Source organism: Erpetoichthys calabaricus, chromosome 9, assembly GCF_900747795.2.
Source record: "Erpetoichthys calabaricus chromosome 9, fErpCal1.3, whole genome shotgun sequence".
NCBI lineage: Eukaryota > Metazoa > Chordata > Cladistia > Polypteriformes > Polypteridae > Erpetoichthys > Erpetoichthys calabaricus.
Window position 1 is genome coordinate 107,931,843 of NC_041402.2, and position 20,553 is coordinate 107,952,395.

At 40.0% G+C, this 20,553-nt stretch overlaps 1 protein-coding gene across 2 annotated transcripts in view; it reads left to right on the top strand.

The window, feature by feature from the left end:
• pdpr (pyruvate dehydrogenase phosphatase regulatory subunit) overlaps positions 1-20,553 on the top strand; it is a 305,042-nt gene that overhangs the window by 210,455 nt on the left and 74,034 nt on the right. For both annotated transcript variants that reach the window (XM_051931537.1, XM_051931538.1), the window contains one exon: positions 19,475-19,630. In XM_051931537.1, the coding sequence (XP_051787497.1) occupies positions 19,475-19,630 (156 nt within the window). The remainder of the gene's footprint in view (positions 1-19,474; positions 19,631-20,553) is intronic.

The following is a 20,553-nucleotide window of genomic DNA, read 5'->3' on the forward strand; positions in this document are numbered from 1 at the left end:
ACTTCACGCTCAGAACGCGTATGCGTACATATCATGGCTACCACACATTCCTAGTGTTCATTTGACGCTTCCTGTGAGCACGTCCTCAGAAATTAACACAACGCGTGCGCAAGTTGCAGTACCAGCACACTGTCTGTTCAAGCTGGAACTTGATAGCAAGTCACTTTGCAGATCCTGCAGGATCAATGTACTTGCTTCGATGTTTGATGATGAGTGATTTGATGTGGTGAAGCAAATCATCAAATTTAAATGCTGACATACAAATGTATTTGTGGTGCTTTTCTTCCATCTGTTTCTCACATAGGCAATACAAGTGTCACATACCTCCTATCGTAATGGCATGATACATTTTAAAGTTCTCACATACCATTTTCAGTGCCATCTATTCTTTTTTTGCACCTTCGCAACAGCATCAGAATGTACGGAAATTTATTTCAGCAACATAGAAAAATATTAGGGACACAGTGAAGAGAAAAAAAGGTCTATTTCGTGATTAAAATGGAAAATTCTACTTTAATCTTGTAGTTTATTTTGTCATCTGACAAAATCTGACCCATTTGTTAATCACTAGACAGAGATGCAAGTACCTGTGGGAAGCACAAAGGAGGAGGACTCGCTCTCTATGTTAATACACGATGGTGTAAATCTGGACATGTTAACGTCAAAATCTCCACTTGCTGCAGGGACATCGAACTGTTGGCCGTAAGTTTACGTCCCTATTACTTGCCCAGAGAGTTTGGACACGTCATTGTTGTTATTGTATACATTCCACCTTGGGCGGACGTGGAGTCAGCGAGTGACATCATCCATTCTGCTGTTGCTAAATTACAAACGCAGCACCCGGAGGCGCTTGTGCTAATCGCTGGAGACTTTAACCATGTGACGCTGGACAAAACATTACCTGCATTCTCCCAGTATGTGGACTGTAACACCCGGGGAAATAAGACTATTGATTTACTGTATGCAAACGTTAAAGACGCATACAGCGCCACCCCGCTGCCTGCGCTTGGGAAAGCAGATCATAACCTGGTTCTGCTTCAGCCTCACTATAAACCAAAAGTGAGAGTCCTACCTGTAACCACACGATCATTCAGGAAGTGGACCCCGGAGGCTGAGAATACTCTGAGAGAATGCTTTGGAACTACAGACTGGGATATCCTGCAGGGATCACATAGTGAGAACATTGAGGAGGTTGTTGACTGCATTACTGACTACATCAACTTCTGTATGGACATTGTACAGTAGTTCCAGTAAGAACTGTACGCTGCTATGCTAACAACAAGCCATGGGTTACAAGTGACATCAAGGGCCTTTTGAACCAGAAGAAAAGGGCTTTTAAAGACAGTGATCAGCATAAGCTCAAGTGCGTGCAGAAGGAACTCCCGAGTCCAGCTCAGGGCGGCGAAGGAGCAGTACAGGAGAAAGCTGGACCAGAAGTTGCAGAATAACAGCATAAAGGAAGTGTGGGATGGGATGAAGATCATCACTGGCTGCAGCTCAAAGCGGGGTACCACCATCGAGAGAGACGTGAAGACAGCAAACCAAATGAACAACTTCTTTAACAGGTTTGACCACCCTAACCCACTCTCACTCTCACCTCGAAGTACTGCACCCTCCACACATCCTTCTGCTGATACCAGCATAGGAGAGACATCCCCACCCATAATTACAACAGCGCAAGTGAGCAGAGAGTTGAGGAGACTTCGTGCCAGTAAAGCAGCGGGTCCAGATGGAGTATCGCCACGACTGCTGAAGGTCTGTGCATCGGAGCTGGGGGGGTCCTCTACAGCGCATCTTCAACCTGAGCCTGGAACAGGGGAAAGTCCCGAGGCTTTGGAAAACATCTTGTATCACCCCAGTCCCAAAGGTATCACGTCCTAGTGAGCTGAATGACTTTCGGCCTGTTGCTCTGAAGCTGCTGCTTCACCACCTTAGGCCACAGGTTCAACACGCCCTCAACCCTCTGCAGTTTGCATATCAGGAGAAGGTGGGAGCGGTGGATGCCATCATCTATATGCTACACCGATCCCTCTCTCACTTGGACAGAGGCAGTGGTGCTGTAAGAATTATGTTTCTAGACTTCTCTAGCGCCTTCAACACAATCCAACCTCTGCTCCTTAGGGACAAGCTGACAGAGATGGGAGTAGATTCATACCTGGTGGCATGGATCGTGGACTATCTTAAAGACAGACCTCAGTATGTGCGTCTTGGGAACTGCATGTCTAACATTGTGGTCAGCAACGCAGGAGCGCCACAAGGGACTATACTTTCTCCGGTCCTGTTCAGCCTATATAAGATAATAAGATGCTGCAGATGTTCTATCAAACAGTTGTGGCGAGCGCCCTCTTCTACGCAGTGGTGTGCTGGGGAGGCAGCATTAAGAGGAAAGACGCCTCACGCCTGGACAAACTGGTGAGGAAGGCAGGCTCTATTGTTGGCATGGAGCTGGACAGTTTAACATCTGTGGCAGAGCGAAGGGCGCTCAGCAGGCTCCTATCAATTATGGAGAATCCACTGCATCCACTAAATAATGTCATCTCCAGACAGAAGAGCAGCTTCAGCGACAGACTGCTGTCACTGTCCTGCTCCACAGACAGATTGAGGAGATCGTTCCTCCCCCAAACTATGCGACTCTTTAATTCCACCAGGGGGGGTAAACGTTAATATTTAACATTATACATAGTTATGGTCTGTTTTTTTCACCTGTATTATTATCATTCTTTAATTTAATATTATTTATTGTATCAGTATGCTGCTGCTGAAGAATGTGAATTTCCCATTGGGATTAATAAAGTATCTATCTATCTATCTATCTATCTATATACATCGGACTTCCAATACAACTCGGAGTCCTGCCATGTGCAAAAGTTCGTTGATGACACTGCTATCGTGGGCTGCATCAGGAATGGGCTGGAGGAGGAGTATAGGGACCTAATCAATGACTTTGTTAAATGGTGCGACTCAAACCACCTACAGCTGAACACCAGCAAAACCAAGGAGCTGGTGGTGGATTTTAGGAGGCCCAGACCCCTCATAGACCCCGTGATCATCAAAGGTGACTGTGTGCAGATGGTGCAGACCTATAAATATCTGGGAGTGCAGCTGGATGATAAATTGGACTGGACTGCCAATACTGATGCGCTGTGCAAGAAAGGACAGAGCCGGCTATACTTCCTTAGAAGGCTGGCGTCCTTCAACCTCTGCAATAAGATGCTGCAGATGTTCTATCAGACAGTTGTGGCGAGCGCCCTCTTCTACGCGGTGGTGTGCTGGGGAGGCAGCATTAAGAGGAAAGACGCCTCACACCTGGACAAACTGGTGAGGAAGGCAGGCTCTATTGTTGGCATGGAGCTGGACAGTTTAACATCTGTGGCAGAGTGAAGGGCGCTCAGCAGGCTCCTATCAATTATGGAGAATCCACTGCATCCACTAAACAGTGTCATCTCCAGACAGAAGAGCAGCTTCAGCGACAGACTGCTGTCACTGTCCTGCTACACTGACAGATTGAGGAGATCGTTCCTCCCCCAAACTATGCGACTCTTCAATTCCACCCGTGGGGGTAAACGTTAACATTTACCATTATACAAAGTAATTGTCTGTTTTTCACCTGCATTATTATCATTCTTTAATATTATTTATTGTATCAGTATGCTGCTGCTGGAGAATGTGAATTCCCCATTGGGATTAATAAAGTGTCTATCTATCCATCTATCCATCTATCCATCCATCCATCCATCCATCCATCCACATGCCAGGGGGCACAATGGCAAAGAGGTAGCACTCCTGTCTCACAGTAGGGAGTCATGGCCCTGGATTTTGCATGTTTTCCTGGTGGGTTTCCATAGTGTGCTCCGGATTATGTTAATAATTACACATGCCAGGGGGCACAATGGCAAAGAGGTAGCACTCTTGTCTCACAATAGGGAGTCATGGCCCTGGAGTTTGCATGTTTTCCTGGTGGGTTTCCATAGTGTGCTCCGGTTTCTGCAAAGTAATTTGTCAAACTTTTTTCTTGGTCATTGTCACATGCAGGGCTGTGGAGTCAGTAGATAAATTCTTTGACTCCAACTCCTCTGTATTTAATATGCTAATGTATTTTCCATGTTGATTAAAAGAAGGCAACATACATGTCATTTAACCACAGAACTACTGGCTAGGAAGCTGACTCTCTACCGTATTGGCCAGGTAAACAGAAGACAAATAAATGAAAACAATAAGGTTTTATTTATTGTTTTTATCAAGTGGCTATAAAGTAATAGCATGCATAAAAATCAGGAAGAGGAACTTCACCAGTTCAAAAAATATAAACCACATTCTTCGGTACATGAGCAAAAAACAAAAGCTGGAAAACCTAAAACAGTTTATATGTTAAATTTGGAAAACAGTTGTAGAGTAGAATAGCTGTTAAATGCAATCCAAAATTAATTCAATGCAATGTTCTAAGAAACAGAATTGCTTCTGCCAGATCCTCTTTCATAGAAGCTCTTAAATCTGACTTGATTATTTTTAGAGCTGAAAATAGTCTTTCAGCACTGACTTGGGTGGGTGGCATTGCTGTTACAGTTCTAGCCACATCACTAATAATCTCTGGATCAACAAGGATGGCTTCTTCTACAGTCATTTTCGATATGTGATCATACTTTTCAACTTCTTTTAATTCTTTAAAAAACTCCTGCTGGAATCTCTTTATTTGGACATTTTACTGGTTGTTTTTCTTTCACGCATAGGCGACTTTGCTTTTGAAACTTCCATTTTGTCCAAGTAGGAATCAAAGTCTAATTCTTCATTTGAAGAGGATGATCCTGAGTTACCAGTGCTTATAGCTTCATCCAGTGGTGGTGTTTCAGGTAGTAGTAATCCCTTCATGCGAACTGTTACATCATAGAGTGCCTTTTTTCCATTAGCAATCTGGTCACTGCTCAACAAAATTCAGCTCATTAAATCAACATAAATAGCAGCTAGCAAGATTTGATTATCCAGTAAGAGATCCTCTCTTTTCTTCATTGAAGATACATTGCCATCAGCTATTAACCCTTCACTTTTGTTCAGGCAATATATCAAGCCCTTCCATTCCAAGAAAAAATTACCAGGTGTTAAATCTTCATATTGTAACCTCTTGATGACAGTAAAGGGCTAAGAAACCAGACTTTCCAGTTTTTTTACTTGCGCCTACTGGCTTTCAGTTACTAAAACATTTTCATTGTCCAGTTCTTCAAGATAGTCTTTTAGTTCAAGCAAATGCTTTACCATCAAATAAGTGCTTCACCAGTGTGTTGTTTGATCCAAAATGGCTCCTTTTACTGCACGTCTTTTTAAAATGTCATCTGTTTTAGGGGCCCTGTCTGCAACAGTTGCTTGACTCAATTTACCAATTAGAGTAGCTGCATGCCAATTTTTCATTCCATCTCTTATTGCAAGTTGCACAGTATGAACAGTACAATGCATATGTTGAATAGTAGTAAGCTTAGATGCTGCTTCAGCAATGTTATCCAAAATTTCACTATTCTGTTTTGTTTCACTTTTTCCAATACTTACAGAACTGTCTTCTTCTAATATCTGTTTGGCACTTTCTTCATCTACTTTATTCATTTTCAATTTTCAATTGTGCTTAACATATTAGAAGCTTTATCTGTCGCAATACATAGAATCTGTTCCTTCTTAATTTCAGAATCTCCTAGAACAGGTGGTGTGCAAAGTTATGCTAAAGTTCAACCCTGGGAGGGAGCATATGTGGAGAGTGCAGACAGAACCCCCGAACAGACATCAGGCCATAGCGTACACCTACATCATTACACTTGTTTACACTCAAATGAACTTGTTAAACACCTTATATATGAAATAAAATGAAAACACTTTTTGTTATGTACCATAATCCAGATTACAATATGTGAATGTCAGGTTGTATAATAGCTCATCTGAACTTCACACTAGTAGTAACACAACTATGCACTGGGCTTTATTCTTACATCAGAGAAGTACTTAATTATGACTATTGTTTGTGAAATGGGACATTTGAACTTGCTGTATTTTTTTTTTCATTACAATTTAAATTTATTAGGAGTCGGAGTCAGAACATTTTTGCCGACTCCAGGTACCCAAAATTGTCTCCGACTCCACAGCCCTGGTCACATGAAGGCTTTTTCTAGTTTGTAGTGAGGTTGCAGTGATCTGCAATCTGAGCTGAGTGCAGGATTTTAATTTTTTTAAGCTAATTACCACCTCAGGCAAATCCTTGAGAATCTGAGTTTATGGCTTTTAAAATTCTGCACTATTGTACTAATGTTGTAGTTGGCAGGCTTGTGCAAATTTATGTAGCTGTCATTATTATGGCTCCATCTTCAAGGTATGTAATCTTTTTTGTGGCAGTGAATATCAGGCGTATCTTCTTCATTTGGATGATCTGGATCTGGATTCGACTAGAAAGAATCAGGAATAGAAGCCTGATATTAGAAGTCTGTTATAGACCCTCCAGTGCAGACAGTAATTTCAGTCCACATTTTTTATCAATATTAAAAAGGCATGATTAGAGAGGCATATTACAGCCTTTTGGGGTTTTAATTTTCTAAATATTAACTGTGTTAACATTACAAATAGCAGAACACAAGAGCAGGAGTTTTTAGATGTTACCAGTGACAATGTATGTTAAAACACCCACAAAGGAGGAAGCCTCTATAGATGCTGTATTTCATCGTGACCAGGATAGAATCCAGGGGATAGAGAGGAGATTGAGCCGTTAGGGTCAAGTAACCATAATATAATGCATTTCACAGCTACAAAGGAAAGAACATCTCTATAAGGTGTGTAAGACGGATAACTCCAGTGCTAATGATAGGGTGTATGAGAGCAATGATTATAAGGAATATTAGGAAAGCTAAAAGGAACTTACAGAGAGACATTACAGAAAAAGCAAAGATGACCCATAGAGAAGTTTTAAATATTTTATTAGTAAAAAACAGTGAAACATGTGAAATGTATTAGCAACACTAAAGGTAAATTGCAATATACACACAGTGAAATGGTGAATGCTATAAGCTGGCATCTTTCACAAACTTTCACTTGTGAAGAAGTGGATAATCTCCAAGCGGTAACAATGTCTTCAGGTTACTTTATTTGTCCGTAGGTCGATTTGGTTTGCATTAGATAGGTTATCAGCCATTTTGAAGCATCTGAATAATGGCTGCTGGAACAAAGCTATTTTTATTCAGCATTGTTTTGCACTTTGGGACTATAAACCTTCGTCAAGAGGGAAAAAGCTAAAAAATCAGTGTGCAAACAGTGGCAGTCATTATTTAAAATTAAGCCAGCTAATCGCTTTAACTGTATGATGTAAAGGAATGCTCAATTACAGTTTTTTCCAATTGCTAAAACACATTTCTTGAAACTTCCACCCATTTTCTCAAAACCTTAAACACAAATCTGCTAATTCAAACTACATTCACAAAACCCCAGACTTTTCTATCAAAACCAAACTATCACCTTAAAACCAGTTATCCTGTGTTTAAAACCAAACAATGTGTTCATTTTATACACACAGCAAGTAGAAATATATTCACCACAGAGCATTTATTAGACACTACATAAAATAATGTAGGACACAGCATTCAGGGCATCTAGGTAACAGAGAATGTTTATTGTAAACGCATTTAGCAAAAAATGATCATAGGCAAAGTGAAAACTACATTCAGCACTTTCATTAACAAAAAATATATAAAAAAAAAAAACTAAATGACAAGCACATTACTGCACAATCACTGTCATTGAGATTCATTCTCCAACATTATGTCTTTGTGCAGTGTCCGGCCAGAGGACTTCATCCACGTCACAGGCAATATTTTCCCTTGTCAGGCTACAGGGGGAAAACCTTCTGGTGTGCTGAATCCAGCCTTGACAAGACTCCACAGTTATATCATCACAGGCATGTTCCATTGCCTCCATAAAGTTCCCCTGTTGTAGGGCTGTCGGTCATGGACCTTCTACCGTCATGCAGAGAAGAACTCCTCTGTTGGATTCAAGAAGGGTCTATAAGGTGGAAGCAAGACCTTTATGAAGCGCTGGTTGTCAGTGAACCACTCATGTATCAGGACATTACAGTGAAAGCTTACATTGTCCCAAAGTATGACATATATAGGATGCACTGCTTGCTGATCCAGCTGCTCACACACAGCCATAATATCCTGTAGACCACCCAGAAATGTAAGGAGATGTTCGGTGTTATATGGTCCCAGGTTTGCATGACGATGGATAAACCCCCAGTTACTCATGGCTGCACAAAGGGTGACATTGCCACCATGCCGGCCAGGGACATCCACAATGGCATGTTGACCAATCATGCTCCTGCCTCTCCGCCTCCTTTTCACCAGATTGAACCCTACTTCATCTATGAAAATGTATTAATGGGGCCTTTCCATGGACTCCAGTGCAAACACTCTCTATATAGAAATAGATAAGTAGTTTAGTACAGTAAGTGATACAAAAAGACAGACCTCTGCAATAGTGTATTTATAGTGTATGCACTCCAGATTTATGTACATTACAATCTAGTTCACAGTACTGTAAAGGTAGCAACTGCAACTACTAGCCTACAGTAACAGTAGACCTATGAACATAGAATTGTACTGGAAGCATCATTGCTGAAAGTGTTTGTAGGTTACACATACTTGCACATACTGATATCTTAAATATTTGACTCTTGCAGAGTTGCGCTTGTACTCTGCACATCTGTTTCATGCTAAGTCTGTTGCGTTGGAGGACACGGCCAATAGTTGAGAGACCCACTTCATTCTATCAAAGTTGACATTGTCTTCACTCACTCTCTTCGGGATTTCACCAAGTTGGATAGCATTATTTTGAAGCACCATGTCGACAATGAATGCTTCTTGTTGTTGGGAGTAAAGAGCAGTCCTTCCACCCTCATTTGGTCGTGTTTCAATTCTACAAAGGTGACAATGCTCTTATAAACGTATACAGTAATCCCTCCTCCATCGCGGGGGTTACGTTCCAGAGCAACCCGCGAAGTGAGAAAATCCGCGAAGTAGAAACCATATGTTTATATGGTTATTTTTATATATTTTAAGTCCTTATAAAATCTCCCTCACATGGTTTATAAATATTCCCCGTACAGTTATACAGCATAAACCCTTTATATTCTCTTAGTTATTAGGTAAGACTCGTTGAAATTATGTATGTAAACACAGTTTATATACTACAATACTCACAAACATACGTATCGTATATCATTGAGGAGTTTTATTTAATACGTAACAGTTTTAAACATATTGTAATTGAGTAGGTGATATAAAAATACGTGAAAAATCTAACATGTAAATGCTGTACATAAAACCAAAATGCTATTTTAAAGAAACCGTAGAGCGTCTCCGATATCACATTTGTTACAGCCAGGCCACCGGCAATAAATACCTACAATGCAAAAAAAAAAAAATGCAATGCAAAAAATTGTATAAAATGTGTGCACAGTTACAATAAACGTACATACATGTACTGTACTAAGTACGTAGAAAAATAGTTCTGGGTACTCACCAACTTGTCAGATAACGATGATATTTACTGCACTGTCACAGCTGTTGTAAAGGAGCCTCTTCACGCGACTGTGTAGCAGCGCCGTCGTCTTCTTCCACTGAAGGCGTACTAGGCAGTGTTTTACGTGTAAGGAACATCGTGATGGGCAGTTGCTGGCGCTGCCTTTTCATTTGTGTAAAGAGGTTCCTATACACTTCCGTGGCGCCGTCAAGAGCATTTTTAAATTGCAGAGAACGAATCATTTGCGGGTCCCATTCTTCAACGGATGTCTGCAGATCTTTTGCCATTCGTAGAATGGTCGTGAGACGCTCGAGAGTTAGGCCTGCATCTTCCTCTGCCGGGTTGTCTTGATCTTCCTCCTCGCTCGCTGACTTGGTCATCTCGGCCAAATCTTCATCGCTGAGCAGCTCGGAGTGGGCATCGAGCAGCTCATTGATGTCATCACTGGTCATGTCGTTGAATCCCTCTCCTCCTAGCAGTTTTGCCAGCGTGACTGCCTTGTCAACCGCTGAGTCATGAATTTCTTCTGCAGAAAAGCCCTTCTTTTCGCACACAATCTCTGGCCACAATTTCTTCCAGCAGGCATTAACCGTGTCTTTCTTCATATCATTAAGGGCCTTCTGCACGTTCACCATACACGATGTGATCATGTACTTACGCCAGTACTCCTTCAGGGAAAAGTCATCGTCCGTGTCCATTGCCTCGACCATGTGTTGCAGGCTGTTCCTTGTGTACAATGCCTTGAAAGCCCGGATAACTCCTTGATCCATTGGCTGAATCAGTGATGTTGTATTTGGTGGCAAGAACTCAATTTTTACACCTCGGTAGGATAGATCCAAGGGATGACCTCCAGCATTGTCCAGAAGTAAAAGGACTTTGAAATCCAGCCCTTTATCTGCCAGATAGATCTTTACTTCTGGGATGAAACATTGGTGAAACCAATCCGACGTTAGGCGTTTCATAATCCAAACGGGTTGTGCATCCAGTACACAGGCAGCAGGTTTTTATTCTTATTTTTCAGGGCTCGGGGGTTTTTGGACTTATAAATGAGCCCAGGCTTTATCATAAAGCCCGCAGCATTGGCGCACATGACCAGCGTGATGCGATCTTTGTGCACCTTAAACCCCGGGGCTTTTGCCTCTTCCTTCGTGATAAAAGTACGAGACGGCATCCGCTTCCAAAATAGGGCCGTCTCATCCATATTAAACACGGTTTCAGGCTGATATCCGCCTTCCTCAATAATCGTCTTGAACGTGTCGGCGACAAATTTCTCGGCTGCGGCTTTGTCTGCGGAGGCAGCCTCTCCTTGCAGGTTAACACTGGCCAAGTTGAACCTTTTCTTAAATTTTTCAAACCAGCCCTTGCTGGCAGTAAATTCACGGCTCTCGCTGGGGGATTCAGCAGAAGTTCCAGGTCGAGGGTCGTCATCGTCTGGAGCATCTCCAGCATCCACAAACCTATCATAAAGTTGCTTGGCCTTTTGTCGGATGATATTGGTGTCCACGGGGATGTTTTTTTTCCGGCAGTCTTCGATCCAAATCCCTAACGCAGATTCCATCCGGATTACTGCCTTACTACGTCCACTTACACTTCGTTTCGCCTCCTGGTTAAATGACACTGCAGCCGTAGATCGTATGTTCTTTTCCTCCTTCTTAATATAATGAACCGTGGACTCGTTGATACCGTAGTGGCGTCCTACAGCGGCGTAGCTTTTCCCTTCCTTCAACATGTCCAACAATTTCACCTTTTCAGCAATTGTTAGCATCTTCCGTTGGCGCTTCGGCACGGCCCCAGTAGCAGGAGAAGATCGCTTTGTAGACATAACGAAGAGCTTGACTACAGTATGCACAAAGCAAAACGATGATGCTGAATGAGTGAGATGAGATGAGATGCCGGCTTTAAGTGAAATCGAATTCTGCGCTCCCTGTCGCGGAGCCAGTCAGCACCCAGGAGCTTAACCGCGTCCTCTGATTGGGTAGTTTCTTAGCCATCCGCCAATAGCGTCCCTTGTTTGAAGTCAAATGCGTCCCTTGTTTGAATTCAAATGGGCAAATCATGAGGAAGTGCACGTACTGTAGACCACAGACATCCGCGAAGCAGTGAAAAATCCGCGATATACATTCACATATGCTTACATTTAAAATCCGCGATGGAGTGAAGCCGCGAAGGAGGAAGCGCAATATAGCGAGGGATCACTGTACAGCCAGTAGAAGCAGTATTGTAATGAACGTTTGTTACAGCAAGGAACAATTACCTGTTCTCTTCTCCTGATGATACCGGTCACAGAGAACCTGCTCAAATTGGGTTGGTCTCTTTGTCCAACTTCCCTCATTGTCATCCCATGAACAAGGACATGGTGTACAACAGTTGCCCAAATTTCATCGGTAATGATTGTTCTTGCTCTTCCTCATCCCTTTCCTCCTTGTCCACCACCTCTCACATGAACTCTTACTCCTCTGCCTCTCTGCATGTTTCTGTCCATTGTAAATGGATGCACATGTGCCACCTGTGCACTCTGAACTGACTTTTATCCTGCCTAATTGTTCATTAGAAACATGTGTGTGCAATTTTGAGATGTTATGAGTAATAGATTACAGCTCTTTTGGATTTGTGTTCACATTTTGCTGCCAATGTTTACAATTTTGCAAAAGAAGTATATCACAGTGTGGAATGTGTTTAGTGACTGGGAATGTGTTTAAGGTTTAGTGAAAAAGAGCGGACAAGTTTTGGATATTGTGTCCAAGTACCTGAACAGTGTTTGAGGTTTGGCCAAAAGAGTGTTTGATTCGAAAAATGAGTTCAGGCCACTGAGAATTTGGTTCAGAGAATGGGGTTTAGTATTTTAGCAACTGAGAAAAACTAAGTTGAAGGTGACGGATAAGGTTTTACAGATGCCAGACAGAATGACATTGCAGTAATCTAGATGTGAAGTGACCATGGCATTAACCAAAACTTCAGTACTATGTTGTGTAAGAGCAGAACGGAGTCTAGAAATGTTTTAGTACTTATGACAAAATTTTGACATGAAGTGTATAATGTGTGAAGAGAGGTTGCCGGTTCGATCTTGGCTGCTTCCTGGAATTAACGTTTTGAGTAGTGAGCTGCTCTTATTGTTACCATTATACAATAAAAACATACATTTGATTTGAGTCTGTAACAGCCGGTGTAACAGAAAGATGGCACTGTTTGGATGCAGCAAGAGGTCGGGCGTCATCCTGCCAGTCAGTCAGCCCCACATGTATCCCTATTCGAAACAGCAGGGCTTACGGAGCTCTCCAAGGTATTGTGCAAAGTTCTGTGCCTTCTTTCTCCTTTACGCCTTGTGCAGCTGCATTGTTCTTATGTGTGAGTAGACATTTCTTGCTGGGAGGGCTTCTGTTCTTTTTCACCAATGTAGGTTCCTCATCCACATCTGAGTTCACCTCTGTTATAGCACGTCTTTATTTGAAAACAGCAGTGTCAGATCGGTGGGAGCGTAAACGTGACTGAAAGAATAAAACTGAATTAAAAAAAAAAAACGCTAACCTTTACAAGTACCATAAATTTACACCAGCTGTTACTGACTCAAATCAAATGTATGTTTTTATTGTATAATAGTAACAAAAAGAGAAGCTCACTACTTAAAACATTAATTCCAGGAAGCAGCCAGGATTGAACCCGCGACCTCTTGATTATGATTCAGCAGTTCTTACCGCTGTACCACAAATGTGGTCGGTGTCAGCATCATACCCTAACCAGATTTCTTTTTCTTCATTTATATCCTTAAATAAAGGCGTACTTGTTTTGTTATTTGTACCTTTTCTGAAAATGTTTATTTGATATTTGGACTTCAGTCTTCACACATTATGTACTTCATGTAAAGTTTTTATTTTTAGTACTGAAACATAAAAAAAGTTTGTTCTAGGTATGTATTCAACATTTCTTGCATTTGTCGCATTACATATCATCCTGTACTTACATAGATCATTGTAGACACAGAACACACTTGAAATGTATGTATTCCAAGTAACGATATATTATTTACCCTGTGCAACTCAAGGACCTCACATACAGATAAAGAAGACTTGAGCTGGGAGAACTTTTTGACCGACATGAGCTCCGGTGGTGGGGGGATGGGACAGCAGGTTACTTGTGCTGATTGACACATTTACAAAACAAAAGATACTAATGGAGAGGTGCGAAGGGATTTAAGGTGGGCCGGGGTTGCAAGTTTTTGCATATGCTTCATGGATTCTAGTGTTAATATTTAATACCTCTGCTGGTGCAGGAAGTGGTCTGCCTTTAGTCTGGCCATTTCCTTTCAGTCTTACTGGTATGAGTGGCCCTACCAGGATCATAAAGCTCCCATCGCAATTGCACCAAGGAGCATAAGCACTTGCAAGTCCCCCGACCACTAAAAGGTAGTAGACCTTAGGGAGATTATTTTTATTATTGTTTATTCATTAAGCAGAATTTCATATAAAACTAAGGATTTGAAAAGATCCAACACCCCTTCTCTTTTCCTGAATTGGCCGTGTGACTACCTTTTGTTCCTCAATATGTAGGGCTACTGTTGTGGGATGGACTATGTCAATGAATAAGACATCTAATCAGTTACAGAGGTGCAGTTTAAACAAATGTGCACCTTTATGTGTTTGCATTATGTAATTAGTCATTTGTGTAGTCTGTAATTGCATTTCACATGTGAACTTGCTACAGTTATCTGAGCCTGCACTCAGTGAAAGTGATATACAAAATAAACTGAATTGAATTGAACTGGTTGCACAAGCAAGAAAAATGTTTTATTTGAGTGGCACAGAAAAGCTTTGTGAATGTTATAACAAATATGTTGCTGCTACAGGAGTTATGTTGAAAATGAAACTTTGTTTTTACCAGTGTTTCTCATAAAAGAACCGGCTCATTTAAGGCACAAAATACCCTCCAATATATACAAATTAACTTTGAAGGACTGGTGTCGTGTCCATGGGATGTTCATTGTGAAATGATCAGACTCTACACAATTTAAAAAAAAAAAAAAAAAAGGTTGGGGCAGCCACCTGTATAATTTCTCTGGCTGCAATTGGTTTTGAAAATTAAGACAGATGTGTCCTTGATGGAATGCAAAACAAGACTGCGGGACTTTGGGGGGGGAAAAAAGGTGGCTTTAAATGCCAAAAGAGGAAGTGATATAGTGGACCCTATACAATGTCGTTCTACTCTCACATGCTTGACATCAGTCATTGAGCCAAGTGATTGCTGATACAGGCTCCAAGTACCCCATGACTCTGCCCTGGATAAGCATGATAGGAGCATAGATGAATTGTTGGATGTATGAAGAAATATTATTTACAGTTTCTTCAACCATATGAGTGGTTAGAACATACATGAGCTTTTAAATCCCAGTATCAAACAACAAAAAGTATATGTTACAAATGTAAAATATGCAGCGTTTTTAGAAATCTATATATTAAATGCACATCTGACTTAACTTCAACATGATTGCCCTGTCAATACAGTATTTTCCATTTAGAAAATCAATACAGTGGAACCTCGGTTCACAAACGTCTCGGTACAAGTACAAATCGGTTTACGACCAAGAAGTTCGCCAAACTTTTGCCTCTGTTCACGACCACACACTCGATACACGAACAAGCCAGTTTCCCTTTCGGTTTGTGCGCGTGTTGCATTGTTCTCTGTCAGACGTGCATGCGTGCGTGCTTTCGCTGTGAACTCTTTGTGCTCTATTTCATTTCCCTTCCGGTTCGTACGCGCCAATTACTGTATTTAAGCACGTGTTCAGCCTCTCCCTGTTCATTGTTCTCAGTTAGACATGCGTGCTTTACCTATGAACTCTTTGTGCTCTACAGTATTTCGTGTGCTTTTGCAGTTAACCATGGCTTCTAAGCAAGTGAAGAGTGGTGAGAAGAAAGTTTTGCAGAAAATTGAAATCGAAGTAAAGAAAGAAATTATTGAAAAGTATGAGCGTGGTGTTCGTGTTACTGATCTTGCCAACCGAGTACAAGAAGTCAAAATCTATGATTTCGGCTATTCTAAAGCAGAAAGAATCTATTAAAGCAGCTGATGTTGCAAGAGGAGTTACAGCGTTAACCAGGCAGAGGCCTCAAGTGCTGGCTGGAAGAGGTGGAAAAACACTTGCTAGTTTGGCTGAACGAGAAGCAACTTGCGGGGGATAGTGTAAGCGAGGCGATGTTATGTGAGAAAGCCAGGAAGATTCATGGCGATTTTCTGCAAAACTATCCTTCTACGAGTGGCGAAAGTGAGGAATTTAAAGCCAGTAGAGGATGGTTTGAAAAGTTTCGCAAGAGAAGTGGCATTCATAGTGTGGTAAGGCATGGAGAGGCTGCTAGTTCCGACACTGAAGCTGCGAAAGAATTCGTGAAAAATTTCACAAAATTAGTGGAGGACGAAGGCTACATCCCGCAACAAGTCTTCAACTGCGACGAGACCGGATTGTTCTCCACCCAGTTCCTCCTCACTTCATGCCAGAACTCGACTCATGCAAGGTTAGTTTTCTTGGTGGTTTATGGTTAGTTTTTGTATTATGGATTTTTCAAATGTTCATTTTTCGGTTTGTAGTGTGAATTGTTGCAATGTTACTTTTCTTGGTTGTTTATTAAATTACTGATTTTTCAAATGTTCATTTTTTTCCCTGTGCTTAAAATCTCATTTAAAAAAACGTTTACACAGCGATCGGGTTGTAAGGCTAATAGCGTGAACTCCTGCAGTGTTACTTTCTTGGTGGTTTATGGTTGGTCTTTAAATAAAGTTCGGATTTGTTCAAATGTTCCTTTTTTTCCCCTGTGCTTAAAACTCATTTAAAAAGAGTGTTTACAGCGATCGGGTCATAAGGCTACAGTATAGCGCGAACTCTTGCAATGTTAGTTTTCTCTGTTGTTCAAGGTTTTCTCAGTGTTGTTCAATGTTTTTACATTTAGTTTACTATTACGCTGTGCATTCTATGATTTAATTAACTATCTTTGTGCTTAGAAACTTAAAAAAATATATATTTACATACAGTTCGTATGGTCTGGAACGGATTAATTGTATTTACATACAATCCTATGGGGGAAATTGCTTCAGTTCACAGCCAAATCGGTTTACGACCAGAATTTTGGAATGAATTATGGTCGTGAACCGAGGTTCCACTGTACTTATAAACAGTGGTAGTTTTAATTTTTCATTTAGGGGAAAAGAAAAACATGATGTCTCTTGCTGTTTCTCTTCTACTTAATGTTACTGAATAAAGTCGTATTTGATGAGATTTAGATGCATTTGCCCTGCAATGAGGGGATACCTCATGGAAGATCAGTTTCTGTCTTAATTTGTGTTCGATGCTGCTGAAATGTGTTCTATATAGCCATAAGAAACAGGCAGAGTTTGACATTTAGGCAGGAAGATGCAGAAGAACCAATAAAAATAGTTGCTTTTTGATAAGAGTCACAAGTATACTGCTACATAGTTACATCATATCTTGAGTCACGTATCAAATTGTTTGTAATAAAAATTTACAATATAATGTAAATCTTGCATACTTTGAAATTATTTTTGAATTAACTGCACACAGTTCAAAGACATGCAGTTTTGGGGAATTGGTTTTGTTAATTTGGCTCTGGTGTGTTCATTCACTCAACAAAGGGCTGGCATTCTGTCCAGGGATTATTCCTGCATTGTTATTGCCCTGTGCCTGTTGCTAGCTGGGCTAGGTTCCAGATTTCCTGCATCCTTGCTCTGGATAAGTGGGTTTAGGAAATGGATTGTTTGAGAAAAAGTTGGTGCATTTTAATTTTTTTATTTCCTTCATTAAAGAGACATCATTGTTTATTAAATGTTTTATGATGGTGGTGTTTGTATTTTCCTCAGATTGTCATACTGCTGTTTGTACAGGCAGCACATTCAAGCATTAGATACAAGCAAGCATGAGATATGATTTTGTGAATGGGAAAAAATATTGCAGTTCAAGCTAAGAAATGAGATACCGCTGGCACAGCACATTGTACAAGGTGATCTTATACCACAAGCTCTCATGTGACCAGCACTATAAGTACCAGTTAATTGGAGTGCATATGCTGGGTTCTTGTACAAGTTGTTTGAAATGTGTTTGTGTATTTGTTTATCGTGGTAAGTGTTGTCAGGTTTGTGAGACATGATTGTGTAAATATTAATTATGTATGTTGTTTGGGTTTATGAGCATATAATGTATAAAAATATGCATATATTTTGGGAGTTTGAATTAATTGGTTTGGGTTTCTGAAATTTGGAAGTTTTTTTTTTTTCTGTTCTTCATTGTGAATGTCTGCGAAAGAAATACACTCCAGAAGTTATTTTTTAATCTTCCTTGATTTTGTGACCAATTAAAGAGGACCAACATAGGTTTTTATTAGTGAAGCCAACCCCTTGAACAAATTTGGTAAGTGTAACCTCATTGCTTCTGTATCACATTTTGAGTGGGAGTTTCCATTGTTTCTTATATGAACTTTTAAAGTTCATAATGGCATAACTAAGTGGTTAGTGTTTGACACAGTTATTAAATACATTAAACAAATATGATGGACAGCTTCAGCAGCAGCATTAATAGAATAGTTCTATGCTACAAGACTTCAGACTTATTTTAAATGATTTGTGTTGCAGCTAAACTCCCTACACTAGGTATTTTAAAAAGGTTTGCATTTTTCCGTCTTATTACATGGAGTATGAGTAAGAACTGTAAAGCAATCTTTGAGGGAAAACCAAAAATAATTTGGATAATACAATGAGATTGTAGTGGTTAGTGCTGGTGCCTCATGGCATGAAGTCTTTCTGGCAGTCAAAGCCAAATAGACAGCAAAAAATGATCAGTTGACAGCTTAGCATCACATTTTACCAGTTTATCCCTAAAATACATTAATTTATCAGATGACACAATTATAAAGTCAATAAATTGACATTATCCCGAATGTAATTTACTATTCTTCAGAGTAACTTTACACTTGAGCATATTGTTTGTTTGGACAATCTAGCACTAACAACAGATATCAAGAACATTTTACTGCAATTCAAATAAGGAATTTAATTTTTCATAGTTACGCTGTCCAGGAATGTCAGTCATATCACATATAAGCACTGAAGTATCCTCGTAGAGCAACACAGTCATTATGCAGTGCATGTTTGTGCATAGAATCCACTGTCCTGTAAAAGACTAAATAGTTATTGGTTGTAGATTTAACAGTAGTTAAAGTTTTTTCTCAAGTTATTCAAGGAAACCCTCTCATCCCCTGTTACTAACTCCTCCTGTGCAGTTCGGCTGAGGGCTTGTCAGTATACACCCACCCACTCAGGGACTCCTCCAATGGGCATTTCCCCTTATTTATCTGTGAATACAGGCGAGTCTGATTATATTTATCTGGCATTTTTCAACTTCCCACTTAAGTGTCATCCTTTTCCTGCCAGTGAAGTTGGATTTCACCCCTAAAGAGCCACTTTGTTTCCAAGGTTTAGTATGGCTTAATTTAATCAGCTATTACGTATCACCCAGCGAGCATTGTACATGGCAGGTCCATGCAACTAAACCTTCCTGAGGTACATAGATCTCCCTGGCCTGTCTCTAGGAGTGGGTTTTGTTGTCACTCTTCTTAGTCTTCCAGATGATGTTAATTTACAGTTATTTAGAAATGTCATGATAGTCTTGTTTTTGGAGTTTACTTTGTCCAGCCCATTCCCCTAACATCAGTTTGCCAGGTGTCACCTTGTTGTTAGTGTGAATCTCTAGGCAACATAGTCTTCAGAATCATTGGTGCACTCATGTTCTTCCATCACACCAACATGATAATCACAGGAGGTGCCCTGCTCTAATTGTAAAAAGTAAATATATTACCAATTATATGACAACTTTGTACTTGTAAATCTTGGGATGATGTTCATTTTATAACAGCACTATTAACAATGTTTGTTTATATTTAAGCTCTTCTGTATGAACTGAAAGTGCCACGTTGGGATTTTCAGACTGGACGGCAGCTACGAACCTCTCCATTATATGACCGCCTAGATGCACAAGGTGCACGCTGGATGGAAAAACATGGGTTTGAGAGAGCCAAATATTTTGTACCTCCTGGCAAAGGTGAGAGAAAAAAAATGAGTATTAACCATTTTTAGCATAAAATATAAAGTAAAAAATTGTTCATTGACAGTATATACAATTACTACTAGTCCTTCTTCATATTATCTGCTTATGCATTAGTAATTTCCAGCATTCTTTAAAATAGCATTACTGTATGTAGTTGGTGATAATAGACTATTCAAAATATTTTGAGAATAAGATATTAAGCCCAAGAAAGTTAATCAATTCTCATCACAAATGTTTTGCAAAATTCCACTGGTCCTACTATCTACCACAGTACTGGTAACTTATGATGAAAAACTTTGTTACATTTGTATGTATTGTTTGTTAATTTCATCCAGTTTCTCTTTGTGTCTTGGTGTACTAGTTTATATTTACAGCTGAGATTCACTGTAGTAATTTCTGTCATAATTTTAAACATTTCAATTATGTCACCTCTTAATGTCCATTTGCTTAAATTAATAAGGTTTAGCTCCTTTAATCTTTCTTCATAGCTGATACCTTGCAGTCCTGGATTCAGTATACTATAGTTACTCCAGTCTGTACTTTTATTATAGCATTGATTATCATTTTTGCAATATAGGAATCAAAATTGCACACAGTACTAGACATGAGGGATTTAAATATTATAAATATAACCTTCTTTGACTTGTAGTCCACTAGATATTCTGACATCCTATTAGCCTTCTTAATTTCTTTACAATTTCTGAATATACTGTAGATATTGAAGAGTAAATTATGAGTTCCTGGTCATCATAAGGTGTACTTTGAAATTATAAACCTGCCATTGTGTATTTAAATCTAATATCTTTATGTGTTACCTGAAATATTTAACATTTATTTACTTTCAATCTCATCTGCTGTAAATCTACCCAAGTCAGATTTTGTTTGGTACCTTTTTAATGATTTGAATGATTAGATTA